Source organism: Sapajus apella, unplaced genomic scaffold (genome assembly GCF_009761245.1).
Source record: "Sapajus apella isolate SASKATOON/1434 unplaced genomic scaffold, GSC_monkey_1.0 scaffold114, whole genome shotgun sequence".
NCBI lineage: Eukaryota > Metazoa > Chordata > Mammalia > Primates > Cebidae > Sapajus > Sapajus apella.
Window position 1 is genome coordinate 4,864,847 of NW_022437054.1, and position 27,116 is coordinate 4,891,962.

The following is a 27,116-nucleotide window of genomic DNA, read 5'->3' on the forward strand; positions in this document are numbered from 1 at the left end:
TAGCCGGGCATGGTGGCACGTGCCTGCGGTCCCAGCTACTCAGGAGGTTGGGGCGGAAGAATCGCTTGAACCCAGGAGGCAGAGTTTGCAGTGAGCCGAGATTGCGCCACTGCACTCCAGCCTGGTGACAGAGCAAGACTCTGTCTCAAAAAGAAAAAAAGGAAAACTCTCCATATTCCTATATTTACTAAAGCCCCTTTCCTGCCCTTTTTCTAAGGGCTCCTGGATACAGTACTGACTTGGAGCTTTCAGAGTGCTCTGCTCCACTTGGAGAAGACGCTGGAATATATTTCTCTGACCTCTCCTCCCAAAGGGCTCCTGCCTGTTCCGTCTTTGTGCACACTGCTGTCCTCAGAACTGTGTGAACAAGATGTCTCTATTAACCTCCGGGGAACTATCGCACTGTTTATTATGTGTAATACACAAAGTAAATAGGCATAATGTGCTTTGAAGAGGCAGCATAACGAAGTTGATTATCACATGGGTCTTGGGGCCAAATTGCCTGGATTCTTGCTTGATCTGGGCCATATCACTTCACCTCACTGAGTGTGGAAACCTTCACCTCTGGGATGAGAATAGAAACAGTACCTGTCTTGAAGCATTGCCATAAACGATAGATGAATTAACTCATGGAAAGGTTTTCAAACAGTAAATGCTTAATTAAATGCTGAATTACTGTAAATGTTAACGCTTAAAATGTGCCCCTGCCTTTTAGAACCCTACATCCAGTAACTGACATCATCTACTTGTATGACATTCTCGGAGGATATATTCTTGTGTATACTTTATCTCTTCAATAGGCTGAATATTCTGAACTGGTCGAAACATTACTGTCAAGTCAGCAAGACCCAGTTATTTACCAGAGATTAGCAGATGCCTTCAACAAGCTCACTGCAAGCAGCACTCCTCCAACGCTGGATCGGAAGCAGAAGATGGCCTTCTTAAAGAGTTTAGAAGAATTTATGGCAAATGTTGGTGGTCTCCTTTGTGTAAAATAAACAACAGAACTTTATGCTTAATTTAGATCCTTTCTGCAAAGTGCACTGAATTGCTGAAAGTTGACTTGAGTCTTGTCCTGTTCCTCAGTTCATTTGGCCATTTTGGATTTTGGAGAGCCGGAAACTTTGATATGTATGTATGTATGCAATGCAGTGAAACAGGAGAGGCCAACTTGGAATCAGCTTTTGCTGTTAAGTGTTAGCCACAAACTGTCATACATATGTCTTTTAGATTTTGAATGGTGATTTAAAATTTTCAAAATGAAATTCCATATATGTGCAAACAGATATGGGCACCATGAAATACATATGCAGTGCCTTTTTTCCTTTTAACATAGGTGGCTAGCCAAAGTTTAGAATTTTTGTCATTAAATATTAAATGGATATATGCTAGGCAGTGTTTCTGAAAATCTCCATAGAGCGCCTGCATCACTTGAGGAGCTGGTAAAAAGGTAAATTCTTAGGCCCAACTGTAGACCTTCAGAGTCAGAAGGTCTGGTTGTTGGGCCTGGGACTTTTCATGTTAATAAGCTTCTCCCTTCCATCACCCCAAAAGTTTGAAATCAATGAAAGAAACATTGAAAACTCTTAAGAGGTTTTGTGCTTTCTAGCTTTTCCTCCCTTTGATGATTAGGTTTGTAATTCAGCAGGAAGGGAAAACATCACCAGGGGTTTGTTGGCTTTTTCTTATCTTTCTTGCTTGTTTGCTTGCTTTCTTGCTTTTCTTGCCTTCTCTCTCTGTCTGTCTCTCTTTCTTTTCTTTCTCTCTCTCTTACATCAACCCAGTGTTGCAGGTTTTGTGTAATACAAGTCACTAGTCATACTCTGATGCCTGAACTTGAGGAATATATACAAGTATATTTTTGTTCCATAAAAATAACCTTAGGAACTGTAGCCATTTCATTGCCTTAATTTTAAGAGGAAAATACAAAAACCGCTGATTTGTTTTAGTAAGAAACCAAGTCCTGATGCCTCAGAGTTGGTTTAGGGTGTTAGCTGCTATGAATCTGTGCCCCTTCCAATCGTGTATTTATGTAGGTTTATCAGTGAAATGAAAGGCTTGTTCCTGTCTAGTCTTAACTTTTTGAGTGTGTTTCTATCCAGCCACATAGCCCATATCTACTCTAAATGGCTTGCTTAAGCAATAATTATTTTAAAGGATGTGAATTACTGATTCACACAGACTATTGCACGTTGGGGCATTAGGGGCAATAATTCTTCTCCAGTCATGGGAGCCACGTGAATTTAATTTTAGAGATTAAAAATTCACTTTAGATCCTCTACTTTGATCTTTTAATCAGGATTTTTATACAGCTGCCATGCTCCCCTAATTCAGTGTGCCAGCTTAAATTATGGAAATAAAAGCTAATTTATAAACAGCGGCATATGAAACTCCACCTACTGCAATACTTTCACAACACAGTGACAGGTAGAGGACTCTGGCACAGGTGCACTCATGAAAATCGGCTTCCACCATGTTCCTGACACCTACCTGCTAAACCATGTTGCACATGCAGTTTTTATACCTGATTGCACATAGCATATATGTCATTACATGTGATGCTGTGCAAAACTGTATAACTCTGTGCTATCAACAGTTAACAAAACTGGAGCATCTAAATTACATCCAAACTGTGCATGTGATGTTAGGTAGATGTGAATGCAGGACCTTGGGCCATAACTTTTTGAGGAACATGTCTCTCAATCTGATCACTATTGAGTCACAATTAAGGGGAAGCAAAAACATTTTGAATGACTGCTGGGAAGGAAGTTAATACCAGTCTTCACGAAGTACACGTTTCTATATTTTAAAAAATACTTTGAATGATGCATTTATTTTTAGATGTTTTTTTTTTCCCCTTAAAAAACTTGAAGTGATATGCAGCAGTAATCTATTTGTTTTGCATTGTTCTTAGTGTTTTGTGTGTCTCAGCTCCCTCAAGCTTTCTCAGCTGTTGTGAATTATATATATCTGTGTGTGTGGTGAGTACAGTCTCTTTTCCAAAGGGCACTGAAACACACAATTGACTGGACAGGTCCACACGCCATGAGAAAACTATAATCAAGTTATTAAAAATAAAGATGAGTGGCAAAGGAATGCCTTGGTAAGTAAAAAGTCATCTGTATTTAATAGTTTTTATTCAGATGGCAACATATTTGCAAAATTTGCCCAGATCCTATTACAAAACTAAAAATAGAAAATTTCATCTCCATATTCCTGAGGCGTAATTTCATTAGACCAGTTTTAGTTAAAAAAGACCTTCTTCAGATTGGACCAAATAACACTTAACGAGATCACCAGAATGTTGAATGTTGGCACACTGGGGTGGGGAGAAGCCACTACCATTTTTTAGGTGATGGGGATGCCACTGAGTTGCAATGGCTGGACCTTTTCAGGGTGTTTGTGTGCATGTTTGCCTGATTGGATGTTTGTTCACGTTGTGTCTTTTATTTTGTCCAGTTTTGCCTTTAGCTATGTTTATTAACTTCTCTCATCTTGTTTTGTTTTAATGCTCTTGGCCCAGTGGGTATCAAGAACACTGGCTTAATTCTAATCAGTTGATTTTTTTTTTTTTTTTCTATTAAAACTGACTGTTAAGTTGTTAAAACATTTTTTAAAACAAAAACATTATTTGTGCCCTCTTTTATATATGTTAAAGGGACACTGTCAAGTATTTCATTTTTAAATTTTTGTTTTATAAAATTTCTGTGGTTCATGTAGTATCCTTTAACCTCTAGTTTTCCAGACATTCTTCGTTTATTTCTTATTTTATTTTCCGTGACCCATTTGTTTCCCAAGGCACAATTACTATAAAGACCTTGTACGTCCACAGTCTGATAATGTAGTAGCACCTGTAACTGTGTTTTTGTTCTGTTAAAAAGATTAATTTGCTTTTATGATCCTTGGGCTGGATGGGTGGCTGCCTCAGAAGCAAAATTACTTGACAGTATTTGACAGTGTCCTTTCCACCACTGTCATTTCGGTCTTTCAGGCTGGCCATCTCTGTTGGAAGACAGCTGCATCGAGTTTTTGTCTGGTGTAAAGTGTGACATTTAATGTAAACAAACTGCAGGTTTTTTTCAAACTAATTTTAAGAATTTAGTCTTATTTCATTGTAAACTGTGTAATTATATTACATTACTTTGTTAGATGAGATGGTTACTACTATTTTTCCACGATTTTCATTTCAAAAGCAAGTGTCTATATAATTTCCCCCCAGTCAGCATTATTTAACCCTCCCCTTAACTGTCCTTGAACTTTCTCTTTTACCAAAAATGTCAGGTCTTTATAGTTGTTAATCACCATGTTTCCCATTTCTGTTAATACTTCTATGAACCCCTCAAGTATTAAAGGGAACTAGCTATAAGCTTCAAGAATTACAAGTTTGAGTCTCCTAGTAATCAGCATCATTCTGAACCCTGAAATGTTATTTTTTTCTGTTAGAATTTTTATCTGTTTGCCATCTCTGTTGTTAGAGATGGTTGTCAATAGACCTTACTAAGTTAGCTGTCTTTGATGAGGAATTATTGTTATTGGTTCCTGAATAAAATATTAACCTTTTAAGTCAGAAGAAACCTTAGTACTTCTTAGGGTTTTGGTTTTTTTTTTTTTTTTTTTTTTTAAACCAGAGAATAAGGAACTGATTTGGATATTAGGTTTAACAGTTTTCCCACAAAACAACATAGCTGATTTGAGGATAAAATGTTTTAAATTATTTTTAAATGTAAGTGGATATTCTCTGACTTGGTAACTATGTTCTGAAAACAGTGCATTTAATAATTTTTAAAAATTGATTTTCTAAAATTAAAATGACCAAATCAGGCATATTGCTGAGCTCAAATTGATGCGAAGTGCCATGGTTCCAGTTGGAATTCAAGCATATTTTCATTTAGATATAAAAATTGTGAAGTATGCCTGGTTGATTATAATGAAAACCCATGACATAGTTAGCCAAATAATATGTTTGGTTCAAATAAAACTAGAAGTTTAATACTGGGCATTCATTCTTTTTAAAGAGGATGAATGAAGAAATCGGTTTCCTGCTGTAGTGCTCTATGGGTAAGTCTTAGTAAAGACTGGAGCGCTGAAGTCAGCTGTGTTGATTACCTCCTAGGAAGTGGGAGGTTCAGTTTGCCCATTACCCGCTTGAAACTCACATCTTTACCCTCCTCTCTCACTGTGGTTTGCCCTTCACCTATTCCCAGGCCCTCCCAGCAATTGGAGAGCTGTTTTTTGTTTTGTTTTGTTTTTCTTTTCCCCCAGTCTGCATTCTTAGGCCTCTCAGCTATTAGGAACTGTCAGATACATACCAGTAGCCAACTTTCCTAGCCTGAAATTACTGCATCTGCACTATGTACCTACTGGGGATCTGACCTCAAGTGTTTTCTGAGCCCAGGCTTCCTGGTGTGGTGTCTTTTACCACAGAAAATTATTTCAAATTGCAAATGTTGGTATTGTGATTTGATTCTCTGTACAAAGAAAGAAGTTCTATGCAGTGAGTTTGTGGTTTAATGGTCACAAAAATGTTAGCACTGCTACCACTCAGCACGTGTACAATTTTTTAAATTTATAAATATTAAAATTTTAAACTTACACTAAGACTTTTCAGTTTTTTTTAAAGACCCAGGGATGAGTGTACTGTTTAAATATTTACCTCTATTAACATAACTAATGAAGGTATAAAGTTGCATTTAGTTTTTCAGAAGATGCTGCAATATGATTTAGGAAATAAGGCTATGTATTGAGCCAGTTACAGGCTGAGTATCAAGTTGATAAAATTTTATTTGTATTTTTAAAGTTCATAAGTGGGAGTTAAAAATGTGTCTTTTCACTAAATATTTTTATTACATTTTTGTTTTGACCATGTGTGATTTGTTCATTGGTATTTAGCTAGACTGTTCCATGAAACTCATTGAAATGGTGCTGGTTTGTTTAACATTATAGGACGATTGATACTGGGGACGTTACATAGCCCTAAAATAATCTTAAATTTAAAAAAATGAAGACATCTGTACAGATAAAAATCAAGATTTTCATTACCTTCTGGGAGAACTCCTGGCACTTACAGAATATCCAGTATTAAAAGTAGGAAAATTTTATCTACATTTTATCATATTTACATCAGCCCACAGTCTTAGAAACAATTCCATAGTTATTCGTTAAATCATTAGATTTGGCGCATATTTAGTAAATACTTTTAGCAGTTTGAGTCATTGTTTTTGGCCTTTCAGGGGAAGTGGAGAATTACCATCTTAACGTGTGCTAGACAGACCCACCCTTTGCTCAGTGTTAAATCTTGTAAACATATGAAGTGAAAAGTTAATTTTTAAAGAAAATACATTTTTAAAATGTTCATTTTTAACCTGAATTTGCTTTGAATATTCTTTGATTTGTAATGTTGTTATTTAGGTTATATTGAGATTTATCCCACTCCAAAGGTGGATAAAGAAAAGTTATTTAAGAAAACCAATTACAGTGTAGTTTGAATTTTTGTTTTTCTTTCATTACCAGGTGTGGGGCCATACACACAGGCTAATCATCTGTCATTTGAGAGCCACAGATGATTTCAAAGGTCCCAAATATATAAAAATCAATAGCTTTAAAAAAAGACATCTTTAATGGTGCTCTCCAAAAATACAATCGGTTTATATTGAGTGGCTTCTGAGTGACTCCTTTGACATGCCGATTAGCTCATGGAACCGTTTTGTTTGTTAAACACAGGATCCCAGATTGGGTCTTGTGCATTCTATGAAATCTCAAATGGCAGTTTAGTTTGACTTTCTTTTAAAACTAAGTGGAAATGGCATATTTGGTGAAATTAATGAAATAATCTTTTGCTGGGAAATTCCACACAGCACCTCCGGCAGCATTCTGTCTCAGTTCTGGCATGCAATTCAACCTCCTACCCAGTGTCCTTGTAAATTATTCTTAATATTTAGCATGAGAGTGAACTGAGATAAGTCATTGATGTTTCCCAGAACAAAGTGAAACAAATAGGATGTGCTAAACATTTCTATTCCCATAGTAGTGAGCAGTTTTCTTCTGTTTTCATAATGGTCACCTCTGCCTACTTTACCATCTTAGACTTCAAATACTGCTTTAAGTAAACCCAAGATGTATTGAGTAGTGGAACTTCTTATTTGTACACTTGTTTATAACTGCACTGCCCTGGAAGTTATGATTATGTCTGAGGACTGACCTGGTAAAGCTACTTGAACTGTTAGAGTGCAAGGCAGAGGCAGACCTAGATTCAATTCCTTACTAAGTTACTCAGGGCTTACATTAATTTCCACAGGTCTGTTGTCCATATCATGAGCTCATGAGTGTTCTTCCCAAAGAAAAAATTTAACACAGTGATAGATTAAATATAGTAGTAGATGCTCAATAAATTTCATTGTATTTAAAGATTATTTCTGAAAACACATTTCATTAGATAAATGTATCCTAACACTAAGTCAGATACCTAATGGTCAATTGCTTTTAAATACATAGTGTAATATCTTCATACTGATACAGCGTGATAAGACTAACCACAACCACTCTAGGGATATTGGGGCAGAGTTAACCATATTATTTACTATATTTTGTTTTAAATGAGAAAATGGATCTATTTATGTCAACTATCTTAGTCTGTTCTATTTAAATCAACCATCTTAGTCTGTTTGTGCTGTTAGAGTACCTGAGACTGAAGAACAGAAACTTATTTCTCACATTTCTGTAGGCTGCCCTTCACCTTCCATCATGTGGAAGAAGCAAGAAAGCTGTCACCAGATGCTGGCGAAAAACAATCAACTCCCTCCTTCAAGCCCGTTTGTAATGGGACCTGATTTCATTCATAAGGGAGGAATTCTCTTGGCCTAATCACCTCTTAAAGGCCCCACCTCTTCATACTGGCCCATTGGTAACACTTGAATTTTGCAAGGGACTATTCAAACTACAACAACGATTTTATTTTCTGCTGAATATGCACCTGTTACTTCTACAACAATGGAAAAATCCTAACACTGATAACCAAAGTCAGTTTCACGCATTAGTAGTTTTTAAAAAGTTATTGTTGTTAAATAAGTTTTGAGAAATAAAACAGGTTTCTTTAGTGCATTAAGTTGAAGGCTTTAATACATGAATGCCTATTGTGAAACTCAGAAGAATTTCATCAGATTTTCCTTATTTTATTTAATACAGTCTTTTCTCAAATTACTTTCTAGGACTAGAAATCTAAGGAATATCCTTTGCAGCATGCTTAGGATAATCTGAGTAACTGTGATAAAGCACTCAAACAATAGAAGAAAAACAAACACCTAAATCTATTTTTGTAATTACAGGTAATTTCTTTATTGTTAAGAAGAACTGAGTCTAGTGTGGTTTGTTTTTTGTTATTTTGAAATGGGAGACGCCCTCTGTTACCCAGGCTGGAATGCAGTGGCGTGATTGCGCCTCATTGCAACCTCCACCTCCTGGGTGTGAGCGATTCTCCTGCCTCAGCCTCCCAAGTAACTGGGAATACAGGTGTGCGCCACCACACCCAGCTAAGTTTTGTAACTTTAGTAGAGATGCAGTTTCGCCATGTTGGCTAGGCTGGTCTCAAACTCCTGACCTCAGGTGATCAGCTCGCCTCAGCCTCCCAAAGTGCCGGGATTACTGGTGTGAGCCCCACACCTGGCCCTGAGTCTACTTTCCTTTCTTTTGTGCACCACTTCTGAAGAGAAGCATATGAACAAAAATCATTGGTGAATACAAAAGGAAAATTGCTGAATTGAAATTGATCTGAAAGCATCCTTCATGTCCAATTTAACTGGACAAAATTTTCCCTTTAAAGAGAATGAGTATTCCTTTAATATTTTACATGTTCATGATTTGCAAAAACCATTAAGTTACAATGCATAGGTTCCACCAGGAAAACATTTACTGTATTACTGTCATGCTGTCTGAGCAACAGCTCTAGTGAAGGTAAGAAAAAAAACTCTAACATCTGTGGTCACTTTAATAGTAAAAATAGGATATAGTAAAATACATGAAGATAACATGTCTTACACGCTATTAAAACAATGGAAGCTTTGAAAGCTTAAAATGATCTGTTTCAGACTCAATTTGATTGAATGTAAACCTCTGTTAAAGTAATTATAAGCTAAGGTTTTGTTTATTGAACACCACCTCCGTAAAAAATGCACTTATAAAAGTTGGTTTTTGTTTCTTGGTTTGTGATAATTTCTTTTAGTTTGTTTTATATATTTTCTTCCTGATCCTTTTCCAGAATACACTTGATCTTGAAATATTTGGTTAATAGACTTGTCATCAATTCAAAACAATCGAAGTCAAAATGTAGCATGGGTTATTATAAACTGGAAACAGTTCTTAAAATAGAAATTATAGTACACCCAACATTATAAGCCTGCTGTTTCATGAACTACTTACTGACTGGCATCATTTGCCAGCTGAACAGTTCGTTTATATCCTTACCTTATACCAGAAAGGATTTTCAAATTGCTTAGCAGAATATAGCTTAGCAAGATCACGAAAGTGGTAAAGAAAATGGAGGAAAGGGAGGTAGGAGCATAATATAGATTGATATCTTGGGGAATTGAAAACAAATACTTTGTATCACTTACAATTTGATAACTGCCAAAACCTAAGAAAACCTCGTAATAATCAGTGCCTGTGTGTGCCAGATAATTAAGGTATTGTTGACAAAAATCGTATATACTTAACAGTGCTAGATGTCTATATATATATATATATATATATATATATATATATATATATATTGATCAATGCACTCAACACTGAGGACTCTGAGGACTCTTAGGTTTTGGCAGTTATCAAATTGTAAGTGAATCTTTAAAGACTAGCGAGTTTTAAAGATTCCCCCCACCCCGTGCCAATCCTATAAATTTTACCAAAGCCTCAATTTGATGTCAACATTTAAAGTCAACGTTTTGATTTGATTAAAAGACTGAGTAATCGATAGACCAATGAAGCCTTGACTTTAAAAACCTACATGATTCAGTGCAAAACAGTAGGTTTAACTTTAGGATCTTAAATTTATTTTATTTTTTGATATAGTTTAGTGGAATTTAGTGGCCCGATCTCGGCTCACTGCACCGTCCGCCTCCCGGATTCTCCTTCCTCACCACCCGCCCCCCCCCCCTCCACCGAGTAGCTGGGTTTACAGGCGCACGCCACTACACCCGGCTAATTTTTGTATTTTCAGTACAGACGTGGTTTCACCATGTTGGCCAGGCTGGTCTCGAACTTCCTGACCTCAGGTGATTTCCCCCCCCACCTTCTCGACCTCCCAAAGTGCTGGGATTACAGGTGTGAGCCACCGCGCCCGGCCAGGACCTTAAATTTTTATTGCCGCCGTTCTTAGCGGCAACTGATGAGACACGTGAGGGAACGACTCCGGGCTAGATACAACCCCCAGGGTCGAAAGCGCGGGATTGAGGCGCTGCCAGCACACTGCCTGGCTTCCCCAAGCGCCCAGGCGAGTGCGCCTGCGCCTGTGTCGGCGCCTGCGCGAGCGCGACTCTGTCCAGCCCCTCCCACTGCTCACGGCTGGTCAGGGTGACTGCGCACGCGCCTGGTGAGTGGCGGGTTTGGGCGCGGACTTGGGGTTGACTGCGCGCAGCCCTGGGGTTTTGGACTGGGTTAGGTTCCTTTTGCTTGTTAGTTTCTCACCTTTTCCAGCACTGTAGTGGTGGAAAGCTTTAACTGACGGTGGCTAGCGGATGCCTGAGGAAAGGAGCTGGCGCCGGCCTGAGAGGGAACCCTGGTTGCTGATTGGGCGCGGCCGGGCCTCGTGTCCTGGTCGCCGGAACCGGCCGCGTCTTCTGCCGCGCACGTTTGGCGCCCGGGCCTTAGACAGCGTTGGTGCCGAGAGGGAAATTAACCCCAGTGAGGCAGCGCGTGGAGGCCTCCCTTCAGAGCAGAACTGGACTGGGCCCCGTCCTTTCCATCTTTGCCCTCAGAAGTTCGCTGATAGAGTTTGCGCAATGCCCGGCCAGGCTTTTCTGTCCGCTCCTGGAGGGCGGGTATCCGCAGCGCCGGTCGCTGGGGCTTCTGAGGCGGGTGCCGAGGCGGGTGCCCGGGCTCGGGAGGTGGAATGGACTAGGACGCCGGCGGCTTTACTGGGAAAAGGGTCGTAGCTTCGGAGGTGCGGGAGAAATGCTGGGATGTTCGTGGGTCTCTACCCGGAGGGAGCCATGTGTCAGACAGGAAGGTCTTCCTGATAGGTGGGGGTTGTGATGGGGTGTACGTTACAACGTCGCACTGCACACCTACGACCTGCATTTAACTGTAAGCGTTACCTCCTTTTAAAAGTTAATTTTAAAACAACAGAAATAAATAGAATTTTGAAAAGCAAGAGAGAACTGTTTGAGGCAGGGGGACCGAAAGATGCAAAGAGAATGAAAAACTTTGGCCCTTTTCTAGACGTAAATTGGATTAAGGGTAGAATCATACAGCAATCTACAAAAAGTATGAGAATATCTAGGCCTTCCCCATTCCTACAGGGAGCATTGCTCTCCTGCGGTTTCCTGGAGTCTGGAGTGGCTCCTAGGTTAATGCTCTTTCTGCTAGATCACACTGTCTTAACCTAATTTCACACGGTAATGATTGTGGAAATTACAGTATGGTGGTTTTGCCCTAAGTAAATTTGATAACATGGAAATTGAATAATTGTATACAGAAAGAGTCTAATCACAGCCCATCAGAAGCTGGCTAATCCCTGCTTATGCTGCAAGCCAACATGTTCACCCCTTTGCTCATGGTGTTCCATCTTCTGGAATCCTCACTCTTCATCCTTACCTTTTCCTCAGGCCGAGTTGAAGCTCCACCTGCTCTTTCACGCCTCTCCCCACTGGCCCTCTACTCTGATCCCATGGTGTGAATGGTGCTGCTCTGTAGAGGGCCTCCACCTTACCGTTGGTGTTCGCCATGTGTCTGCCTAACCTAGAGTTTCTCAACCGCAGCTTATAGGGCAGGATACTTTGATGTGGAGCGCTGTCCTGTGAATTTTAAGTTCAGCAGCCTCTATGCCAGTAGCAACCTCCTTTCCATTTATGGCAACCAAAACTGTCTCCAGGCATTGCCAGATGTCAAAAGGGCTCCTGGTTCTGTGAGAACTGCTGATAGAGAGTGTGAGCCACATAAGGTCCAGGATTAGTTTTAATAATAATATAATCACAATATAATCCATAGGTAAAAATTTTTAAAGAAAAAAATATTTTTAGCTGCCACTTGTGGTGCAGGGCTACCCCATAGACAGTATGCCCAGAGTAGCCATAAAAATTTTTAAAAATAATGGTAGTATAACAGTACTTAACAGCACTTTTGGATTTGAAAAAATCTTGCAACCCCCCCTTAGAAATTCTAAAAATAATAAAGATATGATAAAAATAGTAACTTAAAACATAGCTAAAAATAGGTTGATTTCGTTTAATTTTTTTTTTTTTTTTTTTTTTTTTGAGATGGACTCTCATTCTTGTGGCTCAGGCTGGAGTGCAATGGTAAGATCTCTGTTCACTGCAACCTCCACCTCCCCGGTTCAAGTGATTCTCCTGCCTCAGCCTCCCGAATAGCTGGGACTGCAGGCACCTGCCACCATGCCTGGCTAATTTTTTGTATTTTTAGTAGAGACGGGGTTTCACTATGTTGGCCAGGCTCATCCCAAACTCCTGACCTCAGGTCCCCTGCCTGCCTCAGCCTCCCAAAGTGCTGGGATTACAGATGTGAACCACCACTCTCGGCCATTTCATTTAATCTTTAATGTTTATTTTGCTAACAGATTTCATTTACTTCATTAGAAGAAATGATGCACTTTTGAACTCACTTTAACAATGAAGGAAACATTCTACTATTTCTAAAATTGCCACCCATGCTCTCCATGTGTTCCTCCATTAATCTTATTGTCATTTAACATTCATTTCATATGTATTGTTTTAGTCTGTCTCTGCCTCTCTAGAATGTAAGTTCCAATAGAATAAGGACTTCGAGACTCATCACCAAAAACATTGCTTCCTACATGGTAGAAAATGATCATCAAAGGAATGGATTTGATACACTTTAAACTTTTTTGGGGGATCAAATTCTTATATAGGTTGGAACTTAATCGCCTTTTACAGCTATGAAGGTAGACAATTTTAGGCCTGGCACAGTAGCTCATGCCTGTAATCCCAGCACTTTGGGAGGCCGAGGCAGGCAGATCACGAGGTCAGAAGGTCAAGACCATTCTGGCTAACACGGTGAAACCCCATCTCTACTAAAAATACAAAAAATTGGCCTGGTGTGGTGGCTCATGCCTGTAATCTTAGCACTTTGGGAGGCTGAGGTGGGCGGATCACAAGGTCAGGAGATCGAGACCATCCTGGGCAACATGGTGAAACCCCATCTCTACTAAAAATACAAAAATTAGCTGGGCCTGGTGGTGCGAGCCTGTATTCCCAGTTACTCGGGAGGGTGAGGCAGGAGAATCACTTGAACCAGGAAGTCAGAGGTTGTGGTGAGCCGATCGTGCCATTGCACTCCAGCCTGGTGATGGAGTGCACACACCTGTAGTCCCAGCTACGTGGGAGGCTGAGGCAGGATAATCGCTTGAACCTGGGAGGCAGAGGTTGCAGTGAGCCAAGATCATGCCACTGCACTCCAGCCTGGACGACAGCGAGACGCAGTCTCAAAAAAAAAAAAAAAAAATGACAATTTTATTAAATTGCTCTTTGGAATTCCTTGTTTGAAGTCAACTGGTTCTTTGCTAGTTTTCATGTTTTATTTCTAAGTGATTAGCTAACAAGCTACAGGCTGTTACTTAAAAATCCTTCTTCAGAGGTGCAGCTGTAGAAAGTACTAATAAAAATGAAATTGGCTGAGCATGATGGCTCATGCTTGTAATCCTGGCACTTTGGGAGAACAAGGTGGGTGGATCACTTGAGTCCAGGAGTTTGAGACCAGCCTGGGCAACGTGGCGAGAACCCCATCTCTACAAAAATTAGCTGGGCATTGGGGTGCACCTGCTACTCAGGAGGCTGAGGTGGGAGAATTGCTTGAGCCAGGGAATTTGAAGCTGCACTGAGCCACGATCGCACCACTGCACTCCAGCCTGGGCAACAGAGTGAAACCTTCTCTCAAAAAAAGAGTTACTTCTATGTCAAGGATAAATACATATGCATATGTGTGCATGTATTATGTGTCTGCATATGTATATGGACACACATGTATATACACAAACACACTTTAATTTTTCTGTCAGTTCTAGGCAGTATTGTAGTGCAGTCTTTATTAGGAACTTTGTACTCTTCGATTTTGTCAGGCAACACTGGTTTTTAATAGATCCCTGATTTTTTTCCAGAATGAAAAGAACTCACAATTCTGAAATACCAAAGTGAAACCTTTCAGTTGTTTGCAGATCATTTTGCCATGTTTTCTCAGTTCAGCATGCAGACAAGCTAATCTTTGGAATTTCTACTTGGAAATTTTCCAGCCTGTTAGGTCCTGGTATGCTTTCCTGGAAATGTGTTCTTTGTGCTTATTGCAGTAAACTAGAACTATTCATTTCAAGCATTCATACCATTTTTTGGTGGGACTTCTATAGTCAATCTCTGTGTTGACTGAAATTATTTTTAATTCTAAGTATATAATCTTAAAAGTATATAATCCATCTCTTTTCATCTTATAAAACTAAATAATATACCCATTAAGCAACTCCCTATTCTTCCCTCCCTCCAGCCCCTAGCAACCACAATTCTACTTTCTGTCTCTGATTTTGACTACTCTAGGTACCTCATATAAATGGAGTTACGCAGTTTTTTTTTTTTTTTTAATGACTGGCTTATTTCACTTAGCATAATGTCCTCAAGGTTTATCTGCATTGTAGCATATATCAGCTTTTCCTCCTTTTTCAAGGGACTTATATTCCTTTTTCCTGTGTTTATGCTTGCTGATTCTTTCTTTTGCCTGCTCAAAACTGCTTTTAATTCTTCTAGTGAGTTTTTCATTTCATTACATTTTTCAGCTTCAGTATTTCTACTTAGTTTCCTTTTGTTTTCTGTCTCTATGTTTTCATTTTGTTCATTTTTTTTTTTTTTTTTTTGAGACGGAGTTTCACTCTTGGTACCCAGGCTGGAGTGTAATGGTGCGATCTCGGCTCACCGCAACCTCCGCCTCCTGGGTTCAGGCAGTTCTCCTGCCTCAACCTCCTCAGTAGCTGGGATTACAGGCACGCACCACCATGCCCAGCTGATTTTTTGTATTTTTAGTAGAGACAGGGTTTCACCATGTTGACCAGGATGGTCTTGATCTCTTGACCTCGTGATCCACCTGCCTTGGCCTCCCAAAGTGCTGGGATTACAGGCGTGAGCCACCGCGCCTGGCTGAGAATCTTTAAGATAGTTATTTTAAAGTCTTTGTCTATGAGGCCCACCATCTAGCCTTTCTCAGGGATGGTTTCTATTGATTTATTTTTTTCCTTTGAATGGGCCATACTTTCCTGTTTGTGTGCCTTGTAATTTTTATGTTGAAAATTAGATATTTGAATCTAATGTGATACCTCTGGAAGCCATATTGTCCCGTCACCAGATTTTGCTGGGTTTTTGTTATTTGTGAGGGGTGGTGGTTGTAAATTTTCTTTTGCTGGGAATCAGCCTGGGTTGTAAACTTAAGATCTTCTTAGGTCTTTTCTGAGCCCCTGCCTTTCCCTGTGTGATGACTTTCTAAATTCCCCTGTATATGCAGTTCTGTTTGAATGTCTCAGCCCTTAGATATCTAGGTTTCCAAAGGGGTAAACAAGAAAAGTAAAAGCACTGGGGAAAGGTACTGGCCCTTTAAGTCTAGTGGTAGTCACTTTAGCCAGAAGGAGAGGGGCTTGCAACAATGACTGCCACCTGTGTTTTTGGTTGTCTTATAAGCAGCAGCAAAGGCAGTCAGAACAGATTCTAGTTCATTTGATGAGACCAATATTACCCTGTTACCAAAACCAAAGATAATGCAAAGACAGAAAACTATAAACCAGTATACCTCATGAAGATAAGTGCTGAAATCATGAGCAAAATATTATTAAATATGATCCAGCAATTCATAAGAAGAATTATATACCACAGTTAAGTGGGACCTATTCCAGGAATGTGAGACTGGTTTAATAGAAAATCAGTCAGTTTAATTTACATCAAGAGATTCAAGAAAAATCACATGATCATATAAATTGATGTCAAAAAGTTATATGAAAATTCAGCACCCATTAATGACCAAACTCAGCAAACTACTAATAAAGGGAACTTCCTCATCTTGATATAGAACATCTACTGGCTGGGTGCAGTGGCTCATGCCTGTAATTCCAGCACTTTTGAAGGCTGAAGCAGGAGGATTGCTTGAGCTCAGGAGTTTGAGACCAGCCTGGGCACCGAAGTGGGACCCCATCTCCACAAAAAATGAAAATATTTGCTGGGCATGGTGGCACATGACTGTAGTCTCAGCTACTTGGGAGGCTGCGGTGGAAAGATCACTTGAGCCCAGGGGGTTGAGGTTGTGTCATACTTAATGGTGAAAGATTGAATGGTTTCCCACTTAAAATATGGGACAAGTGTAGGATATCTGCTCTTATCACTCTTAGTCAACTTATTTGAAATCCTGGACTGATGTGGTGGCTCATGCTTGTAATCCCAGTACTTTGGGAGGCTGAGGCAGGCAGATCACCTGAGGTCAGGAGTTCAAGACCATCCTGGCCAACATGGTGAAACCCCATCTTCACTAAAAAAACAAAAAAAAAAAAAAAAAAAAAAAAAAACTGGGAGGCGGTGCCAAGAAGGCCGAGAGTAGGCAACACCAGAATGCAGCTCTCAGCAAATGAGATGCAGAGGGCTACAGGACTTCATGATTCCAAGTGAGGTGCTGGGTTTATTTCAGGGGAACTGGAAGGACTCTGAAAATAGCCCAAGGAAGGAGACAAAGCAGGGCGAGAGCTGCCCAGGAGAACGAACCAAGACAGGATGGGGCACGTCCCCACTTGGAACATGAAGCTGGCTTGGAGGGTCGGGGGACTTCATCCCCTCAGTGCTCCAATTCAGATCCTGTGCTTACCTCATCCCTCCTGCAACCCACGGTCCACAAGAGCCCCATTAGACTGAGGGGCACCGTGGGTTGTCAATGCAAATCTGAGCAACAGCTCCCACCTGGTGCCGTAAGTTGTTGGCCGGACCTGGGCGGAAGTTTGGACTGATTCCAGGAGGATGGAACAACCCGTCCCACAGAAAGAGGCAGAGTTGAAAGCAGGGAAACAGGTCATAAGGCCTGGCGGGCCCCACCCCCAACAAAACTCAAACTGAAGCCTGCATGCCAGAGTGCTTGGCCGTGAATATACCAGTTTGGCCCCAACCAGGAAGATTGAGCTAAGGGTAGGAGAGATGCCATTGGGAAGGCAGGGCTAATTTCACCTGCAAACAAACCCCAACCGAAGACCACCCACCTAGGAACCTGACTGAATCTGAGGCAGCCCATCAGCGCCTCTACAGGCCAGAAAAAGATTTAGCTCCAACTGCAACAGAAAGGATGTCCACTCAGAGATTTCTCCCGAAATCACCAACTTCAAAGATCAAAGGGAGATAAATCCACGAAGATGGGGAAAAACCAGCACAAAAAGGATGAGACCTTCAAAGACCAGAACACCTCTTCCCTCCCAGGGATCACAACTCCTCAGCATCGAGGGAACAAAACAAGACAGAAAATGAGTTTGATGAATTGACAGAAGCAGGCTTCAGAAGGTGGATAATAACAAACTTCTCTGAGTTAAAAGACCATGTTCTAACCCAATGCAAAAAAACTAAGAACCTTGAAAAAAGGTTAGACAAAATGCTAACTAGAATAACCAGCTTAGAGAAGAACATAAATGACTTGATGGAGCTGAAAAACGCAGCACAAGAACTTCACGAGGCGTGCACAAGTTTCAACAGCCGAATCAATCAAGCAGAAGAAAGGATATCAGAAATAGAAGATCAAATCAATGAAATAAAATGAGAAGGAAAGATTGGAGAAAAAAGAGTGAAAAGAAACAAAGCCTCCAAGAACTATGGGATTATGTGAAAAGACCTAATCTACACTTGATTGGCGTATCTGAATGTGACAGGGAGAATGAATCCAAGTTGGAAAATACTCTTCAGGATATTATCCAAGAGAACTTCCCCAACCTAAGAAGGCAGGCCAACATTCAAATCCAGAAAATACAGAGAACACCACAAAGATATTCCTCAAGAAGAGCAACACCAAGGCACATAATCATCAGATTCACCAGGGTTGAAATGAAGGAAAAATCCTAAGGGCAGCCAGAGAGAAAGATCGAGTCACCCTCAAAGGAAAGACCATCAGACTCACAGTGGATCTCTTGGCAGAAACTCTGCAAGCTAGAAGGGAGTGGGGGCCAGTATTCAACATCCTTAAAGAAAAGAACTTTGAACCCAGAATTTCACATCTGGCCAAAGCTTCATAAGTGAAAGATAAAATAAAATCCTTTATAGACAAGCAATTGCTGAGAGATTTTGTCACTACAAGGCCTGTCTTACAAGAATTCCTGAAGGAAGTACTAAACATGGAAAGGAACAACTAGTACCAGCCACTGCAAAAACGTACCAAATAGTAAAGAACAGTGATGCAATGAAGAAGCCACCTCAACTAACGGACAAAACAACGAGCCAGTAACAAAATGGCAGTATCAAATTCAAACATACCAATATTAACGTTGACTGTAAATGGCCTAAATGCCCCAATCTAAAGACAAACTGGCAAACTGGATAAATAGTCAAGACCCAACAGTGTGCTGTGTTCGGGAGACCCATCTCACATGCAAAGACTCACATAGACTCAAAATAAAGGGATGGAAGAAGATCTACCAAGCAGGAGTAGCAATCCTAGTCTCTGATAAAATGGACTTTAAACCAACAAAGATCAAAAGAGACAAAGAAGAGCGTTACATAATGGTAAAAGGATCAATGCAACAAGAAGAGCTAACTGTCCTAAATATTTATGTACCCAGTATTGGAGCACCCAGATACATAAAGTAAATTCTTATTGACCTACAAAGAGGCTTGGACTCCCACACAATAATAGTGGGAGACTTTTAACACTCCACTGACAATATTGGATAGATCGAGACAGAAAGTCAATAAGGATATCCAGGACTTGAACACAGATCTGGACCAAGCAGACCCAATAGACATTTACAGAACACTCCACTGAAATCCACAGAATACACATTCTTCTCAGCACCACATCACACTCCAAAATTGATCACATAATTGAAAGTAAATCACTTGTCAGCAAATGCAAAAGAATGGAAATCATAACAAACAGTCTCTCAGACCACAGTGCAATCAAATCAGAACTGAGGATTAAGAAAAGCACTCAAAACTGCACAATCACATGGAAACTGAACAACTTGCTCCTGAATGATGAATGTATAAACAGTGAAATGAAGGCAGAAATAAAAATGTTCTTCAAAACCAATGAGAACAAAGACACAACGTACCAGAATCTATGGGACACATTTAAAGCAGTGTGTAGAAGGAAATTCATAGCAATAAATGCCCACATGAGAAACAAGGAAAGATCTAAAATCGACACTCTATCAAAATTGAAAGAGCTAGAAGAGCAAGATCAAAAAAACTCAAAAGCAAGCAGAAGACAGGAAATAACTAAGATCAGAGCAAAACTGAAGGCAATAGAGACACAAAAAAACCCTTCAAAAAATCAATAAATCCAGGAGCTAGATTTTTTAAAAGATCAATAAAATAGACCGCTAGCTAGACTAATAAAAGTGAAGAATCGAACAGATGCAATAAAAAATGATAAAGGGGAGATCACCACTGATTCCTTGGAAATACAAACTACCGTTAGAAATTACTACAAACAGCTCTATGCACATAAACCAGTAAATCTGGAAGAAATGGATAAATTCCTGGACACTTGCACACTCCCAAGACTAAGCCAGGAAGAAGTGGAAACCCTGAATAGACCAATAACAAAGTCTGAAGTTGAGGCAGCAATTAATAGCCTACCGACCAAAAAAGTCCAGGTCCAGATGGGTTGAAAGCTGAATTCTACCAGACGTACAAAGAGGAGCTGCTACCATTCCTGTTGAAACTATTTCAAACAATACAAAAAGAGCGAATCCTCCCTAACTCTTTCTATGAGACCAATATCATCCTGATACCAAAACCTGGCAGAGACGCAACTGAAAAAACTACAGGCCAATATCCATGATAAACATTGATGCAAAAATATTGAATAAAATACTGGCAAACCAAATCCAACAGCACATCAAAAAGCTTATCCACCATGAACAAGTAGGCTTCATCCTGGGGATGAAGGCTGGCTCAACATATGCAAATCTATAAACATAATCCATCACATAAACCACATGATTATCTCAATAGATGCAGAGAAGGCCTTCAACAAAATTCAGCAGCAGTTTTATGCTAAAAACTCTCAATAAACTAGATATCGATGGAATGTGTGTCAAAATAATAAAAGCTATTTATGACAAACCCACAGCCAATATCATACAAAACGGGCAAAAACTAGAAGCATTCCCTTTAAAAACTGGCACTAGACAAGGGTGCCCTCTCTCACCACTCCTATTCAATATAGTATTGAAAGTTCTAGCCAGAGCAATTAGGCAAGCAAAAGAAATAAAGGGCATTCAATTAGGAAAAGAAGAAGTCAAATTGTCCCTGTTTGTAGATGACATGATCATATATTTAGAAGACCCCATCATCTCAGCCCCAAACCTCCTTAAGCTGATAAGCAACTTTGGCAAAGTCTCAGGTTACAAAATCAAAATGCAGAAATCACAAGCATTACTATACACCAATAACAGAGAAACAGCTAAATCATTAGCAAACTCCCATTTACGATTGCTACAAAGAGAATAAAATACCTAGGAATACAACTAACAAAGGATGTAAAAGGTCTCTTCAAAGAGAACTACAAACCACTGCTCAAGGAAATAGGAGAGGACATAAACAGATGGAAAAACATTCCATGCTCATGGTTAGGGAGGATCAATATTGTAAAAATGGCCATACTGCCCAAAGTAATTTATAGATTCAATGCTATCCCCATCAAGCTACAATTGACCTTCTTTACAGAACTGGAAAAAAACACCTTAAACTTCATATGGAACCAAAAGAGAGCCCACATAGCCAAGACAACCCTAAGCAAAAAGAACAAAGCTAGAGGCATGATGCTACCTGACTTCAAACTATACTACAAGGCTACAGTCATCAAAACAGCTTGGTACTGATACCAAAACAGAGATATAGACCAATGGAACAGAACAGAGGCCTTGGAAACAATGCCACACATCTACAACCATCTGATCTTTGACAAACCATACGAAAACAAGCATTGGGAAAAGGATTCCCTGTTTAATAAATGGTGTTGGGAAAACTGGTTAGCCATATGCAGGAAGCTGAAACTGGACCCTCTCCTTAAACCTTATACAAAAATTTACTCCAGATGGATTAAAGATTTAAACATAAGACCTAACACCATAAAAACCCTAGAAGAAAACCTAGGCAACACCTCATCCAGGACATAGGCACAGGCAAAGACTTCATGACTAAAAGACCAAAAGCAACAGCAACAAAAGCCAAAATAGACAAATGGGATCTAATTAAACTTAAGAGCTTCTGCACAGCAAAAGAAACCATCATTAGAGTGAACTGGCAACCAACAGAATGGAAAAATTTTTTTGTAATCTACCCATCTGACAAAGGGCTAATATCCAGAATCTACAAAGAACTAAAGCAGATTTACAAGAAAAAAAACCCATTCAAAAGTGGGTGAAGGATATGAACAGACACTTGTCAAAAGAAGGCATATATGCAGCCAACAAACATAAGAAAAAATGCTCATTATCATTGGTCATTAGAGAAATGTAAATCTAAACCACATTGAGATACCATCTCACACCGGTTAGAATGGGAATCATTAAAAAATCTGGAGACAACACATGCTAGAGAGGATGTGGAGAAAAGGGAATGCTTTTACATTGTTGCTGGGAGTGTAAATTAGTTCAGCCATTATGGAAAACAGTGTGATGATTCCTCAAGGATCTAGAAATAGAAATTCCATTTGACATAGCAATCCCATTACTGGGTATATACCCAAAGGATTATAAATTGCTCTATTATAAAGACACACGCACAATATGTTCGTTGCAGTGCTGTTTATGATAGAAAAGGCCCGAAACCAACCCAAATGCCATCAATGATAGACTGGACAAAGAAAATGTGGCACATATACACCATGGAATACTGTGCAGCCATAAAGGACAAGTTCATATCCTTTGTAAAGACATGGATGAATCTAGAAACCATCAATCTCAGCAAACTGACACAAGAACAGAAAACCAAACACCACATGTTTTCACTCATAGGTGGGTGATGAACAATGAGAACACTTGGGCACAGGGAAGAGGACAGCACTCACTGGGCTAGGTGTGGGAGTGGAGGCAAGGGACAGCGGCAGGGCGGTGAGGATGAGGAGGGATAACACCGGGAGAAATGCCTGAAGTAGGCAACGGCAGGGTTGAGGGGGGCGGGGGATCAAGACAGCAAACCACCATGGCATGTATGTACCTATGCAACAATCCTGCACGGTGCAGGATGTACACATGTACACCAGAGCCCAAATACAATTAAAAAAAGAAGAAAAAAATTAGCCAGGCATGGTGTTGGGTGCCTGCAATCCCAGCTACTCAAGAGGTTGATGCAGGGAGAATCACTTGAACCTGGGAGGTGAAGGTTGCAGTGAGCCGAGATTGCGCCATTGCACTCCAGCCTGAGCGACAGTGAGTCTCCGTCTCAAAAAAGAAAAAAAAGTCCTAGCTAGTGCAATAAGGTAAGAAGAGGAAATAAATGGAATCTAAATTGGAAAGGAATAAATAAAATGGTTTGTTTACAGAGATGATTTTCTAAGTATAAAAATCCAAGGAATCTCTAAGGGATCTACTGGAAATAATGTAAGAGTTCATCCTGATTGCAGGATACATCAAAACACAAAAATCAGTATTTTTATATATAAACATTTAACACATTGAATCAAATTTGAAAATTCATTTACAATTGCCACCTCCCCCTGATCCCTTAAACTAAATAGGAGTAAGTCTAACAAATCATGTGTAGGACCTGTGTGTTGAAAATTATAAAAGACTGATGAAATAAATAAAAGATGAACTAAATAAATGGAGAGATGTGCCATGTTTTATGGATTGAAAGACTCAAAACAATAAAGATGTCAATTCTCTCTAAATTGATATACAGGTTTAACACAGTGTTTATCAAATTCCCAGGAATTTTTTTTGTAGCTATACACAAGTTTATATTCTAAACTTTATATAGAAAGGCAAAGGAACTAGATTAAAACATTTTTTGAATAAGAAAAGTAAAATATGAAGAATCATGCCATCTGATTTTAAGACTCAATATTCTACTTCAGTCATCAAGAATGGTATGTTCAGAGTAGACACAGATTAATGGGACAGAATAGAGAACCCAGAAATAGACCTATACAAATGTGCCTAACTGATTTTTGGCAAAGGTGAAAATGCAATTTCAAATATAGCCTTCTCCACAAATGTTGGAGCAATTGCACATCTGCACACAGTAACAACAGCAAAAAAGAACTTGACCTAAAACTTTGTCTTATGTGAATAGTAATTAATTCAAAATGAATCATAGGTTAAAATATAAAGTTCTATAACGTAATAGAATAAGTTTTACATAAAACTTCCTTGGGGCCAAATGCAGTGGTTCATGCTTGTAGTCCCAGCACTTTGGAAGGCAAAGGCCGGCAGATCACCTGAGGACAGGAGTTTGAGACCAGCCTGCCAACATGGCAAAACCCTGTCTCCACCAAAAGTATAAAAATTAGCCAGGTGTCGTGGCACACGCCTGTAATCCCAGCTACTTGGGAGGCTGAGGCAAGAGAATCACTTGAACCCGGGAGGCAGAGGTTGCAGTGAGCCAAGATTGCTCCAGCCTGGGAGACAGTGAGATTCTGTCTCAAACAAAAAAACTTCTTTGGCACCCAGTGGTTGACAAATCCTTCTTAGCACCAAATGCAAGGTCTGTAAAAGAAAATGATATATTGTGCTATATAGCAAGAGACATGAGCAGAAATTTCACGAGAGATAAAAACAGATGGCAAATATGAATGTGAAAACATGTTCAACATTAAGTACTCAGGAAATGCGAATTAACACTGCCATGGAATAGCACTACACACATATTGAGACAGCTAAAATAAATACCAAATCCTAGTGAGGATGCAAAGGAACTGGATCTCTCAGGTACTGCTGGAGGGAATGTAAAATGGTACATTAAAAAAAAAAAAGTTTGGCAGTTGCTTAAAACTAAACAGAACAGAACCATCTAAAGAAAGACTGCATATTATATGATTCCATTTGTAGATGGGATTTTGTTATGTCCAGAATAACCAAATACATAGAGACAAAGTAGGTTAGTAGTTGCCTAGGGCTAAGTGTGGATGGGGAGATAGGGATGCACTGCTAATAGGCATGGGATGTCTTTTGGGAGTTTTGAAAATGTTCTAAAATTTGATTATAGTGATGGTTCCACAACTCTGAATATACAAAAAATCATTGAATTATACAATTTTTAAAAAATCTTTATTTTTTTGAGACAGCGTCTTGTACTGTTGCCCAGGCTGGAGTGCAGTGGTATGATCTGGGCTCACTGCAACTTATGCTTCCAGACTGAAGCAGTCCTGCCACCTCAGCCTCCCATGTAGCTGGGTCTACAGGCACATGCCATCACATTCAGCTAATTTTTAAAAACATTTTTGTAGAAAGATGGTCTAACTGAATTTCCCAGGCTGGTGTTGAGCTCCTAGGGTCAAGTGATCCTCCTGCTTCAGCCTCCCAAATTTCTAGGATTACAAGCATGAGCCACCATATTCCACCTGAATGGTATACTTTAAATAGATGAATTGTATGATATGTGAAAATATCTCAACAGAGATGTTTTAAAATTTGCACATTTCACTTCAAGAGGCATTTCAAAAACAAGCTACATGATTGCAAAGAGAATCCTGTCTTCTCTGGCCACAGTAAACTTCATAGTACAGGGATTCAGTTCTTCATTTGATGAAATTTTCTTTTATAATCTATCATCATGAAATAAGTTTTTTGATGTTCTCAAAATAAACACATTCTAACCATAAAATCCAACATCATACTCGTGAGCATTTATCCAGAGAAATGAAAATTCCTATACAATGTACAGGAGTGTTCACAGCAGCTCCGTTTGTAATAGCTTAAAATTAGAAACAACCCAAATGTTTTAGTGGGTGAATGGTTAAGTAAAGTGTGGCTATACTATGGATTACTACTCATCAATAAAAAGGAATGAACTATTGATACAACAACCTAGTTAAATTTTAAACCAAGATGAGTGAAAAATGAAAATCTCAAGTTATGTAATGTGTGATTCCATTTATCTAAAATTATTGAAGTGACAAAATTATTGAAATGGAGAACAGATCCATGCTTTGCAGGGGTTAAGAATGGAGGGTGAAGTGGGAGAGGATGGGAATGACTTTAAAAGATAGTACAACTAATCTCTGTGATGCTGAAATATTCTCTCTCTTATCCACAGAAGTGTTTCATGAATCTATACATGTGATAGCATATAGAACTGTACACATGTGCACACACATGTGAAAATGAATGTGTGTAAAACTGGTGAACTGAACGAGCTCTGTGGATTGTACTCTTAATTTCCTGGTTTGACATTGCATTATAGTTATATAAGTTGTTATCATTGTGGAAAAATAGGTGGAAAGATACATGGGATCTCCATCGTTTTTGCAACTTCCTGTGAATCTAATTATTTCAGAGTATAAAGTTTAGGAATGAGAATTGGGGTTGAAAGTAGAAATATTTATGTCCAAATTATCAGATTCCTTTCCAAAAGATTATGCCAATTTATATTGTTATCTAAATTAGAGAGTATACCAATATTGCTACATTCTCATCAGCATTAAGTATTTCCATTATTTTGATTTACTTGTTTTGTCTTTATATTCTTTTTAATTTTTATTTTTTAGAATATGTATATTTTTTAATTTTAAAAACTTTTATTTTTAATTTTAGATTCAGGGCATACCTTGTTCAGGTTTTTTTACGTGGGTATATTGCGCGATGCTGGTGTTTGGGTTTCTAGTGAACCCATCACCCAGCATTGAACATAGTATCTGATAGGTAGTTTTTCAGTCCTTACCTCACTCTTTCCCACTCTTCTTTTGGAGTCCCCAGTATCTATTATTTCTGTCTTTATGTCTGCTTATACCCATTTGTTAGCTCCCATTTACGAGTGAGAGCATGTGGTATTTGGTTTTCCATTTCTCTTAATTCACGTAGGATAATGGCCTCTAGCTGCATCCATGTTGCTGCAAAGGTCATGATCTCACTCCTTTTTATGGCTGTGTACTGTTCCATGTTGTATATGTGCCAGATTTTCTTTATCCAGCCCGTTATTGATAAGATACTTAGGTCGATTTTATGGCTTTCCTATTGTGACTAGTCCTGCAATAAACAAAGTACAGGTGTCTTTTTGTTTTCCATAGGATTGATCTAATTTACATTCATACCAACAATGTATAAGCATTCCCCTTTCTCCATATCTTTGCCAACTTCTGTTATTTTTTGACTTTTTGGTAATAGCCATTCTGACTGGTGTGAGATAGCATATCATTGTGATTTTAATTTGTACTTCTCTGATAATTAGTGATGCTGAGCATATTTTCATGTTTCTTGGCCACTTGTATGTCTTCTTTTGATCGTGTCCTTTGCCCACTTTTTAATAGGAGTCTTTTTTTTTTTCTTGTTCATTTAATTAAGTTTCTTGTAGATTCTGTATTTTCGTCCTTTGTTGGATGCATAGCTTGCAAATATTTTTTTCCCATACTGTAGATTGTCTGTTTACTCAGCTGATTGTTGCTTTTGCTGTGCAGAGCTCTTTAAGTCCCATTGTCAATTTTTGGTTTTGTTGCAATTACTTTTGAGGTCATAGTCATAAATTCTTTTCCTAAGCCAGTGTCCAAAAGAGTTTTTCTTAGGT

General features: G+C 39.2%; 2 protein-coding genes across 8 annotated transcripts in view; both read left to right on the forward strand.

Moving 5' to 3' along the window:
- Nucleotides 1-5,848, forward strand: part of XPO4 (exportin 4) — a 116,137-nt gene extending 110,289 nt beyond the window's left edge. For all 5 annotated transcript variants that reach the window (XR_004263410.1, XM_032260120.1, XM_032260119.1 and 2 more), the window contains one exon: nt 801-5,848. Coding sequence is in view for 4 of the 5 variants with exons in the window: in XM_032260120.1 (XP_032116011.1) it covers nt 801-998 (198 nt within the window). In the remaining variant the exon portion in view is untranslated. The remainder of the gene's footprint in view (nt 1-800) is intronic.
- Nucleotides 1-27,116, forward strand: part of EEF1AKMT1 (EEF1A lysine methyltransferase 1) — a 150,161-nt gene that overhangs the window by 50,750 nt on the left and 72,295 nt on the right. The window contains exon 1 of one of the 3 annotated variants that reach the window (XM_032260132.1): nt 10,485-10,579. The exons of 1 other annotated variant lie outside the window; for it this stretch is intronic. The gene's annotated coding sequence lies outside the window, so the exon portion shown is untranslated. Of the gene's footprint in view, nt 1-10,484; nt 10,580-27,116 lie in introns of those variants that run through there. One more of the 3 variants, XM_032260130.1, reaches the window with a different exon arrangement.